The sequence below is a fragment of the Bufo bufo genome, chromosome 1 (assembly GCF_905171765.1).
Source record: "Bufo bufo chromosome 1, aBufBuf1.1, whole genome shotgun sequence".
In the NCBI taxonomy this organism is placed as follows: domain Eukaryota; kingdom Metazoa; phylum Chordata; class Amphibia; order Anura; family Bufonidae; genus Bufo; species Bufo bufo.
The window spans coordinates 408,447,880-408,460,641 of NC_053389.1; the positions used below are offsets into that span (position 1 = coordinate 408,447,880).

Here is a 12,762-nt window from a genome sequence, read left to right on the forward strand (position 1 = left end):
TTTCTGTCACATGTGGACATACCCTTAAGGCCCCATTCACATGACCGTCCGAATGTTGTCCGCATCCGTACGTCCGTTCTGCAGCCTCGCAAAAAAGATAGAACATGTCCTATTCTTATCTGTTTTGCGGACAAGGATAGGCATTGTTACAGTGGATCTGCAAAAAAAAAAATTATGCAACACAGACGTCACATGGAAATCATCCATATTTTTGGGGGATCCATGGTTTGCAGACCTCAAAATACAAACTGTCATATGAGTGCACCATCAGGGTTCATGCGCATAAGCGTCGTTTTGTGGACGGCACATTGCAGATCTGCAAAACACGGATACCGTCCATTTGCATTCCGCATTTTGTGGAACGGGACAGCGGCCCATAATAGAACAGTCCTATCCTTGTCCGTAATGCGGACAATAATAGGACATGTTCTATTTTTTTTGCGGAGCGGACATACAGACATGGAATGCACACAGTCATTTCCGTTCTTTTGCGGCCCCATTTAACTGAATAGTTCCACATATGGGACTCCAAAAAAAAACAAAAAAAAACGGGATGGACAAAAATTACGTTTGTGTGCATGAGCCATTTTAGGCCCCTTTCACACGAGCGTGACGATTAGGTCCGGATGCGTTCAGTCAGTTTAGTCTGCGATTGTGTTTTTCCGTGCGCGTGCAATGCGTTTTTCACACGCGGTGATAAAAAACTGGAGGTTTACAAACAACATCTCTTAGCAACCATCAGTGAAAAACGCATTGCATCCGCACTTGCTTCCGGATGCATTGCGTTTTTCACTGAAGCCCCATTCACTTCTATGGGGCCAGGGCTGTGTCAAAAGGGATGTATGAAAAACAACATCATGTACACAGACCCATTGAAATGAATGGGTCAGGATTCAATGCGGGTGCTATGCGTTCACATCACGTATTGTACCTGCGCGGAAAACTCGCTCGTGTGAAAGGGGCCTTAAGGCTACAATGTGGCAGATTTTTATAATCAGACAGAATTCTGGAATACATACTGTTTTAGACACTTTGTTCCTCACTAGACTAGTGCTGGTGTAAGGGAAAGAAAAGGGTCTACATTCCGGTAAGGTGTGCCAAGATGCACCAAATCTATCACCCAGTGTGCGCCACTGTGAGGAATTTGTCTCATCTGATTTTCTTATCAAAGTTTATAATTATCTAAATTTTAGACATGATTCGTAAATCTTCCCCAAAATGTCTCACCGTATGATGCATGCAGAACGTGCTCTTTTCCTGATGCTGTTATTACGCTAGCACTGAAAATTCCCTAGATTTCCAAGGCTCACATCCAGATGTCTTATAATATTTGCTGTAGATGTAGTAATGCAGTGAACAGTGATATGATAGATTATATACATTATACGCACATAGGTGACAGGTTGTGGAAAGATGCCTAGCCATGCAAAAATGCATTTTCTAGGGTGTGGTCTGTAGTAAATGCAGGATCTTCTTAGCAGCAGAGTTGAAATTAACGGAACAGTCACCTCTCCTGGGAGACCAGCCCAAAGGACTGGGTGTGGTATTGTTCTACCAACGAGTAATGTGTTTTACACAGTGAAATGTAAAGAGGTTGGCTGTGGCGTAAAATCATTATGATAATTATCAATATCAGATCTTCTGCCACCTCATGCTGCTTCCTTTTCAAAGATTATCTGCGCTCCATCTCCTTTGCAGTGGCAGTGCAGCATAATTACAGTTGTTCATCCCTTTCACTTGGGATGCTCAACCTGCGGCCCTCCAGCTGTTGTAAAACTACAACTCCCACAATGCCCTGCTGTAGGTTGATAGCTGTAGGCTGTCCAAGAATGCTGGGAGTTGTAGTTTTGCAACAGCTGGAGGGCCGCAGGTTGAGCATGCCTGTGGGTGTCCAAATAAAGAGGAAGCAGCACTCTCACGAGCGCCGCCATCCCTTCAAACAGCTGATCAGCAGTGGTACCGGAAGTCGGATCCCCGATCTGATACTGAAGACCTATCCTGAGAAAAGGGGTTCCCAGCTTCAGAATACTGATGACCTGTCCTCAGAACCACTGACCAGCTGTTTGCAGGAACCACAATGCTCATGTGAGTTCTGCAGTCTCTTTAATGTTACAAAAAGTAGGAGCTATGTCTTCCTCCATAAAATAACATGAAAATGTACCTGGAAATCTTTTAAAAATCGTTCATAAAAGGTTTTCAAGTGCTCTACAAAGAAAAAGCCTTAGGGCTCATGCACACTTACAAATTTGTATCCATGTCTGTTCCGTTTTTTTTTTTTTTTTGCAGCCCATATGTGGAACCATTCACTTCATTGGGGCCACAAAAAAGGGAAATGACTCAGTGTTCATTCCATTTCTCTATGTCCGCATGTCTGTTCCGAACAAAAAAAATAGAACATGTCCCATTATTGTCCACATTACGGACAAGGATAGGACCCCTTTAAGGGCTCATGCAAATGAGTGTGTGCGGCCCGTGCTGTGGACGGCAAATAGCGGTCCACAACGCACAGGCACCAGCTGTGTGCCTGCCGTTTGCGGACCCATTCACTTGTATGGGTCCGCGATCCACAACATTCAGTCCGCACCACAAAAAAATAGAACATGTTCTATTTTTGTGCGGTGGCACAGACCGAAATCCCATGGAAGTGCTCTGTAGTGCTTCCGCTCCGCATCTTGAGGATTGCAGACCCATTCAAGTGAATGGGTCCACATCTGTGACACGGAGCGCACATGGCTGGTGCCCGTATATTGCGGACCCGCTGTTTGCGAGCCACAATACGGACACGGACCACACACGTTCATGTGCACGAGCCTTAATTAAAAAAGCCTAGGTCTAGTCCTAACCAGATATGGATAGCTAAAGGTTTCATGCACCCAGCCGTATGCATATTTTGGTCCACAAAGAGCAGATCCGCAAAATATGAATACTCTGTGTGCATTCTATATTTTTCTCACTCCCATCAAAAAAAAATATTCTGTAGAAATAAGGTCAAGCAGAGACACACAGAATTATAAATCATGATAACGCTGTGCGCTCCTGCAAGTCCAGAACAGAGGATCACAGTCACACACGGAGTGCAATTCCCGCAATGGACTCACTCGTGTGAAAGAGCCCTAAGGGTGCATGGGTTTTGTTGCGGGATTTTTCTGCAGTTTTCCACTGTAGGATCAATTTCCCATTGGATTGAATGGAGAGATTCTCGTACAGGAAATCCCAAATTTTTCAAAAATCTGCACCTGCGGATTTCCTGGCGGAAAATTCCCTACGTGTGAGGGCACCCTAAAAAAATTTGCTATTTCTCAGTCCAACTGACTTTTTATCCCAAAGAATAGTGTATGGAATGGCAGCTTTAGTAGATGAAGCCCATGGTGTCTTATTTAGGAAGCCCCTGATTGCCTTCAGAGCTGTAATTACTCCAGGACTGGTTTTAGCCTGTACCACATTTGTGTGTGTCCTGCTATATTTCATTATACATACAGCACAATCCTGATCCACTGTATACATGTCCATCATTACAAAGAAATCAGACATGTTCTTCACGGTTGCCACACCTCCTAAATCCCCTCCCTTGCTTCACATCTAAATGGAGGGTAAAATGACTACATACTCTAAATCTGGCTCAGACAACCCTTACATAGTTGTTGCTTAGCAACAGGGAATCTGCAGGAAGGAGACGGTTAGCCATTGTATGCATTGTTTTCCCGACCTGTATGGATACGGACAAGCTGCATATCCTGTTTGGTCTCCTTAGATATAGGCAGGCTTGTCAAACATTACTGATGGAAAATCCATGAGGTGCTTCACTAGCTGCAGGTCATGAACACCATCCTGATGTGTAGGATATTGTACAGAAAGACTGTATGGTTATTTTGCAGTGAACCCCCCACCCCTGTGCAGCCATTGTCCAGAAGGCTGAGTAAGTGTTCATTATAGGACAACATGGACGTCCTGATCACTCCCCCAAGATGCTTTGTACTTATTCAGCAGATGCGTTGCAGGATTCTCTATGACCCGAAAATCTGTTCCGTCCACCTTGATGGCGTCGTTTTTTGACATCTAGCACATACCGGTAAATTTCAGATGAATGGGGCAGTTGGGAAAGATTTCTGCAACCCATCTGCAGCATGTGAATTCAGAGAAACAAGAATGCAGTACATTGTCCAAATAACTGCAGAGACAGACTTCTTCTGCATGACTGCACCTCTAGACCTACACTTGCCCAGCACACCACCCAGGCTTAGTGCCAGCAGTCATACTGGTTGGCATGCCACATCTCTTCAGAAGTACATTCCATGGAAACCCTTTGTCATTACTGCTGAGACGGTAGGAGCACGTTCAGCTTCATGCGTGAAGAAGGACCTGCCCATCTATCTAGAAAATGTCTATAAAGATGTTACACCATTGTAACAAGCTAGATCGGATTCAGTATCAGTAATGCCCAGCAAAAAATAAAAAAAAACAAGAATTGCTGATCCCTGTCACCCAATGTTCCCTTTGTCTACTGGTAAAGATGGAGTAGCTGCTACCTATTCCACTCCCAGTGCACCCCCCACCCATCACCCCACCAAAGGTCTAATTAAATTCAGCGCAGACAAAGCCCAGCTGCACATCTACAATCTGACAATGAAGGGCAGGCCTGCTACTGAGCATAAGGAGGCCAGTAATTGTCTGCAGAGCATTGCATTGCACCTGCGACAAATGGCTGAAGATCTTCAGAAGATGAAGGCACAAGAACATGGATGCCCACCCGCACTGATACATGTGGGCTCCCAGCCATTTGCAGGATTTTTAGGATAGTGTATTCATGTATTAATTAATTTTTTTGGGGAAAATTATAGGCTGGGAAAGAAAATTAATGAAAAAAAATAAAAACAAATAAAAATAAAAATCAAGGTTGACAACCCTGATCAGATGACTGAAATATGACGTTCACTACACTTCTGATAAATCTGATAGCAGGCACTGTTCTATAAAAGAATGCCTGGTGATGGAAAATGGAGATGGATAAGGAAAAAGCTATTTGGGTGGTGCAGCAGGGACCACCCCTCAGTAGGGTGTCATCCTTTCCCTTTGATGTAAAAACCCCAGCAATAATCAGAAATCACTGCTGAACTATGTAATGTGATCTGTACAATATGCCCAGGATTTTATGTCTAAGACACCCAGGCACAGATAAAGGAGCATCCACCTGCCAGGGAGCCTCTGCTCGGGTCCTAATACAGTCAGGTCAATTTCACCTTCTTAGGATAATCCTGGACACAGAGGGACTATTATAATACAGTGTCCATGGCAGGAGCTGCTCCACAATGCAGACTATAAATCAAATGCATGGTAGTAAACCCTCCACAGTGCCCAGCAGGATCCTTCCAGACATGACAGCTCAGAACACACCACAAGACATGCATGGACTCACTGTTATCCTAGGAATGTTCTTCTTGCCCTGGTAAGACATGATGCTCTCCTCTGCAGCCTGCTCCCTCTATGTCTGTTTCACAGCAGATCAGGTAAGGGGATTGGAGTTTGTTATTTTTTTCTCAGCTGCCTTAGACAATAGTAAATCCCTTTTTGCAGTGCCAGCTGGGACTCTGAAAAGAGAGAGAACAGCAGATCCGGACTCCTCCCTCACTAGTACTTGCTAGGCAGTGGCCTCACCCACTTCTCAGCTCTGCACCTGCACTGCCGTCTTTGGACAGCAGAGGGTGCCAGAGGCACTGCAGAGAATCGCAAAACTAGAAAGCATTTTCCTTTTCCGGTACTGAGTTCCGTCCTAGGGGCTCAATAACGGGGAAAAAAAAAATCAGTCTTATGCATTCTGAATGGAGAGCAATTCGTTCAGGATGTCTTCAGTTCAGTCTTTTTGACTTTTCAGGACGGAGATAATACCTCAGCATGCTGCGAAATTTTTTCTGTCCAAAATTTCGGAACGCTTGTCGGATCCTTGTTGATCCGCCATTATTTTACATTGAAATGCATTAATGCCAGATCCGGCCCTAAGTGTTCTGGAAAAACAGATCCAGTTTTGCAGTCTACGGATGACAACCGGAGAGATGGATCCGGTATTTCAATACATTTTTGAGACGGATCCGCATCCGGATCCGTCTACAAATGGCATCCGTTTGCATACAGATTGCTGGATTCGGCAGGCAGTTTCGGCGACGGAACTGCCTGCCGGAATCCAGCGACGCTAGTGTGAAATTACCCTAATTGTTTTCAGGAATGGAGCGATGTCTACAAGCCTGAAGAAATGCTCAGATTCGGGGGATCATAAGCTGATCAGATCGGTGTGATTACAATTATTAATAATTATTGTGTGCACTGACCCTTAGGCCTCATGCACACGAAAGGCTGTTTTGGTCCGCATCCGAGCCGCAAATTACTGAACGCACACGGACGCCATCCGTGTTTTGCAGACTGCAAAACACACAACGGTCATGTGCATGTAGCATTAGAGTAAGGCCTCTTGCACACGACCGTTCTGGTCCACATCTGAGCCGCAGTTTTTGCAGCTTGGATGCGGACCCATTCACTTCAATGGGGCCGCAAAAGATGCGGACAGCACTCCGTGTGCTGTCCGCATCTGTTGCTTCGTTCCGTCATCCGCCCAAAAAATATAACCTGTACTATTCTTGTCCGGTTTGCAGTTATATTAATGGCTGTCCGCGCCGTTCTGAAAATTGCGGAACACACACAGACGCCATCCGTGTTTTGCGGATCCACAATTTGTGGACCACAAAACATACAACGGTCGTGTGCATGAGGCCTAAAACAGATCTCTGGGGGTCATTTATGTATATTTTACACCAGTTTTTGCTGTAAAAATTGATGCAAAACACCTTTTTGCGACTTGTTAAATGCCCATGGGACAATAATTTTTCTCACAATTGTGTTTTTACGCCCTCATCGCCACTTGGGAGTGGCACAGGTGCAACGGGCGCCTACCCCTAGGGCCCTTTTTATATCGCGCGTCCCAGGTGTAAGAAATGCCGAGTGCTATGTTGCGGCCTAAAATGTCTGTGTTTGTGTCAAGGTGCTCCTACCTGGATACCGCTGGACCCCAGGCTTTGGCTCCAAAGCAATAAATAAAGGGAATAATTGAGGGATAAAAGAATAACTTGAGTCCATTCGGTGATGTTTCCGGAGTGCATGGAGCAGTATCATTGGACTCCTCACTGGTGGATAGGTTACTTTCAGTGGTTGGAGGATCTGGCAGTGTCATACCAGGTGTGCTGTCTTCAGCAGGGGGTTGAAAGGAAGTCTTGGCATTTTTGTAGGCTTCATGCAATTCCCTTTCTCTGCTCACTCATGTTTTTATCCTTTTTCTTCTTTCTGTTAAGTCACCTTCTCCACTGAGCATCCTCTCAATCTTCTTCCTTTCTTCCTCTTTCTTTATCAAGTCCTATAATGCAAACCTCCTTCGGGCCTTCCATCGGGCAAGGCCATTCTGCCATGTGGCATCCTCCTCTGAGTAGATCACTGACATACTGCAGATGCTCTTGGTGGGCTTCTACTGAATAACATGGGAGCCAAGGGGCCCCAAAATGGTATGGCATAGTATGAGGCATGATGCAGGTGGCTGCAGCTGTTGCTGATGAATAACTGCGGTCCCGGTGGGTGCTAGCTTTACTTTCAGACATGGCTTTGATACCCTGTACCAGACTAGAGGGGTCAATGTAAGCTAGATTGCAATTCAGGTGTGCGTTGCTATGGGCAACGGCGGCAGAATTGGTGCGTGGCTCCTTTAAGAGTCGCTGCAACTGCTCAATTTTGGGGAGTATGATGCTTTGGCAGGCAGATAATGGCCCCAAACAGTCTCTAGCAAGGTTATTTTTCCCAGCAGTACTCACTCTGGACATTGCTTCTTATGATCCAGGGAAGAAGGAACTGCATTTTCCCTTTTCCAAAATCGCCCCCTCTTCCACTTCCTGTAGGGGTGCAGTTGATTTCTTTGTCCTCCTGGGGACTTGTACTAAACACTTTAGTTCCTTCTGCTTTAAGAATGGTTCCTCTGTGGAGGCGGGTTGTTTGGTTCCCTCCCCTCTGCTGGGTGGATGTCTTCCTGTCAACACAGGATGCCCAAATCCAAGATGACCGATTAACCCGTTTTGCCACAGTGCTGCAACTGATGCAGATTCACACTTCAGCAGTAAGTCGATGCACTAAAGTCTTTTGTAGGGGGTTTTACAGATAGAGGGGGCCTTCCAGGGACAAAAGTAGATCCTATTCGTGACGCCAAGATGGCAACAGACGCCTCCCCCTAGGGCCCTCTATAGGTCGCGCGTCCCAGTTGTAGGAAATGCCCAGTGGTATCTTGCGGCCTAAAATGTCTCTTTATGTGTGTCACGGTTCTCCTACCTGGATACCGCTGGACCCCAGGCTTTGGCTCCAAAGCAATAAATAAAGGGAATAATTGAGGGATAAAAGAATAACTTGAGTCCAGACCTTGAGATGAAGTTCAATGGCAGCTTTACTTTCCATAAATGTTCTCCAGAACGGTTTACAGGTTTTGTCTTGGTTCCAGCAGGCTTTAGCATGAAACTGGCAGGCAAACTCCACTCTGCTATATCTGTTTCTCTCTGATCTGCTGTACTGACAGGCTGGCTGTATAACTCAGCTTCTTCTGTATGCTGCACTTCACTTTGTAGTCTGACTCTAGGTTATACCAGGGAACTTTCCTCCTGGCTCCTGAGGCTTCAAGCTTTGGCCTCTATGGCCAGCAGAGCTTAGGGTGCTCTGGCTGGCATGGGCACGTCCAGGAGAGATGTGCCCCATCACACCCTTCCCTTATCAGGGGGTAAACTAGACTAACTGGTCCCCACCCTTTCTTCAGGAAGTAGGGCTGGCCCACTCCCCTACAGAGGGGAGTTAGAATGGAATAGCAAGTTCCATTCTCTCCAACTATAGCTCTGCAATATTTGCTGCCACCTGCTGGTGAACCAGGTATATTACATGAACAGTTACATAACATAGGAAATGAACAGTGTGGAGGACCTGGAATAAATGCATAAAAGATGACATAAGGTTAGACCAATAAAGACAGTAACAAGGGGCAGAAGTGGTAACACCACTCTGGGGTGTTACATAGGTTGGGCCGGGACTTCTGCCTCCGCAAATTTAAGATTTACTCCTGAAAACAGGCATAAAAGAGTAAAAACAAATCCAGTCAGTTTTTACTCCACAAAACTGAACTGAACGAAACAGAGTGCACCAGAATACATTCCGTTCTGTTTGGCTGCGTCCCCATCGCGGACAGAAAAACGCTGCAATAGACAATAGAAAACGGATCCGTCCCCCATTGACTTTGAATAGAGTTCATGACGTCATGGCTATCGAAGACATGCGGTTGTATTGTTGTAACGGAAGCGTTTTTGCAGATCCACAAAAACGCTAATGTGAAAGTAGCCTTACCCCAAATCTCAGCCTTTGCATTGCAAAGGGTGAAATCCGCACTGAATGTCCGTACAAAAGATGCAGATGTCAAAATCTGCATGGCAGGTAAAATTTTTTGCCTGGAAAATACTTTTTTTGCGGACCCATTGAAATGAATGGTTCCGTATATGGACCGTATACAGAATCAAAATATGGCCCGTATACGGAACGCAAAAAACTTTAGTGTGCATGAGCCCTTAACCACTACAGGACCGCCGTACGCAGGATTGCGTCTTTGCGGCGGCCCTGTTATTCCGAGTGGACGCGCAGGCGCGCCATCTCGCGAGACGCGAGATTTCCTGCAATTGCGGACAAGAATAGGACATGTTCTATAGGCTCTACAAAAAACGCAGTGTTCGCCGGATCAGGCCTGATCTTGTGCGCACACTTGCATTCAGTCCGCCCCACCACAGTGACAGAAATTATTTTTTTCTGATCACTGCAAAAACACAGTAAAACCGCTGCGGCGCTATAAAAAGATCACTTTTGAGGGGCATGGCGAGTTCATAGAAGATTTTTATTTATTTTTTGTCACAAGTTAGCGGAAATTGACTTTTTTTTTTTTTCTTACAAAGTCTCATATTCCACTAACTTGTGACAAAAAATAAAATCTCACATGAACTCACCATACCCCTCACGGAATCCAAATGCGTAAAAATTTTTAGACATTTATATTCCAGACTTCTTCTCACACTTTAGGGCCCCTAAAATGCCGGGCAGTATAAATACCCCACAAGTGACCCCATTTTGGAAAGAAGACATCCCAAGGTATTCGCTGAGGGGCATATTGAGTCCATGAAAGATTGAACTTTTTGTCACAAGTTAGCGGAAAGGGAGACTTTGTGAGAAAAAAACAAAAAAAATCTATTTCCGCTAACTTGTGCCAAAAAAAATAAATAAAACTTCTATGAACTCGCCATGCCCCTCACGGAATACCTTGGGGTGTCTTCTTTCCAAAATGGGGTCACATGTGGGGTATTTATACTGCCCTGGCATTTTAGGGGCCCTGAAGCGTGAGAAGAAGTCTGGAATCCAAATGTCTAAAAATGCCCTCCTAAAAGGAATTTGGGCTCCTTTGCGCACCTAGGCTGCAAAAAAGTGTCACACATGTGGTATCGCCGTACTCAGGAGAAGTAGGGAAATGTGTTTTGGGGTGTCATTTTACATATACCCATGCTGGGTGAGATAAATATATCGGTCAAATGCCAACTTTGTATAAAAAAATTGGAAAAGTTGTCTTTTAGAGAGATATTTCTCTCACCCAGCATGGGTATATGTAAAAAGACACCCCAAAACACATTGCCCAACTTCTCCTGAGTACGGCGATACCACATGTGTGACACGTTTTTGCAGCCTAGGTGGGCAAAGGGGCCCACATTCCAAAGAGCACCTTTAGGATTTCACAGGGCATTTTTTACACATTTTGATTTTGAACTACTTCTCACGCATTAGGGCCCCTAAAATGCCAGTGCAGTATAACTACCCCACAAGTGACCCCATTTTGGAAAGAAGACACCCCAAGGTATTCCGTGAGGAGCATGGCGAGTTCCTAGAATTTTTTATTTTTTGTCACAAGTTAGCGGAAAATTATTATTATTTTTTTTTCTTACAAAGTCTCATATTCCACTAACTTGTGACAAAAAATAAAAACTTCCATAAACTCACTATGCCCATCATGAAATACCATGGGGTGTCTTCTTTCCAAAATGGGGTCACTTGTGGGGTAGTTATACTGCCCTGGAATTTTAGGGGCCCTAATGCGTGAGAAGTATTTTGAAATCAAAATGTGTAAAAAATGCCCTGTGAAATCCTAAAGGTGCTCTTTGGAATGTGGGCCCCTTTGCCCACCTAGGCTGCAAAAAAGTGTCACACATGTGGTATTGCCGTACTCAGGAGAAGTTGGGCAATGTGTTTTGGGGTGTCATTTTACATATTCCCATGCTGGGTGAGAGAAATATCTCTCTAAAAGACAACTTTTCCCATTTTTTTTATACAAAGTTGTCATTTGACAGAGATATTTCTCTCACCCAGCATGGGCATGTGTAAAAAGACACCCCAGAACACATTGCCCGACTTCTCCTGAGTACGGTGATACCACATGTGTGACACTTTTTTGCAGCCTAGGTGGGCAAAGGGGCCCACATTCCAAAGAGCACCTTTAGGATTCCACAGGGCATTTTTTACATATTTTGATTTCAAACAACTTCTCACGCATTAGGGCCCCTAAAATGCCAGGGCAGTATAACTACACCACAAGTGACCCCATTTTGGAAAGAAGACACCCCAAGGTATTTCGTGATGGGCATAGTGAGTTCATGGAAATTTTTATTTTTTGTCACAAGTTAGTGGAATATGAGACTTTGTAAGAAAATTTTTTTTTTTTTTAAAAATCATAATTTTCCGCTAACTTGTGACAAAAAATAAAAAGTTCTATGAACTCACTATGCCCATCAGCGAATACCTTACGGTGTCTACTTTCCGAAATGGGGTCATTTGTGGGGTTTTTCTACTGTCTGGGCATTGTAGAACCTCAGGAAACATGACAGGTGCTCAGAAAGTCAGAGCTGCTTCAAAAAGCGGAAATTCACATTTTTGTACCATAGCTTGTAAACGCTATAACTTTTACCCAAACAATTTTTTTTTTTTTACCCAAACAATTTTTTTTTTATCAAAGACATGTAGAACAATAAATTTTGATAAAAATTTATATAGAAATGTATTTTATTTTTGAAAAATTTTACAACTGAAAGTGAAAAATGACATTTTTTTGCAAAAATTTCGATAAATTTCGATTAATAACAAAAAAAGTTAAAATATCAGCAGCAATGAAATACCACCAAATGAAAGCTCTATTAGTGAGAAGAAAAGGAGGTAAAATTCATTTGGGTTGTAAGTTGCATGACCGAGCAATAAACCGTGAAAGTAGTGTAGTGCAGAATTGTAAAAAGTGGTCTGGTCATTAAGGGTGTTTAAGCTAGGGGGGCTGAGGTGGTTAAGCTGTGGATTTTGTACATTACAGTATGTAATACGCACAGTGGGGGAGATTTATCATACTGGTGTAAAGTAGAACTGGCTAGTTGCCCATAGCAGCCAATCAGATTCCACCTCTTGTTTTCCAAAGGAGCTGTGAAAAATGAAATGTGAATTCTGATTGGTTGCTATGGGCAACTAAGACAGTTCTACTTTACACCAGTTTGATAAATGACCCCCAGTGTACTTATAACCTAAGGGGAAAATACAGGAGAGTATCACAATAGGGCCTCATGCACACGACCATGTCCATATTGTGGTCTGCAAAATACGGATCCACAAAATCCAGACACCTCCCACATTTTC

General features: G+C 44.2%; 1 protein-coding gene across 2 annotated transcripts in view; it reads right to left on the bottom strand.

Annotated features, from left to right (window-relative positions):
* Positions 1 to 12,762, bottom strand: part of DPYSL3 (dihydropyrimidinase like 3) — a 133,637-nt gene that overhangs the window by 52,459 nt on the left and 68,416 nt on the right. Inside the window, exon 1 of one of the 2 annotated variants that reach the window (XM_040406274.1) lies at positions 5,414 to 5,609. The exons of the other annotated variant lie outside the window; for it this stretch is intronic. Coding sequence (XP_040262208.1) covers positions 5,414 to 5,452 — 39 coding nt within the window. The 5' untranslated portion in view covers positions 5,453 to 5,609. Of the gene's footprint in view, positions 1 to 5,413; positions 5,610 to 12,762 lie in introns of those variants that run through there. 2 annotated transcript variants of the gene reach the window in all.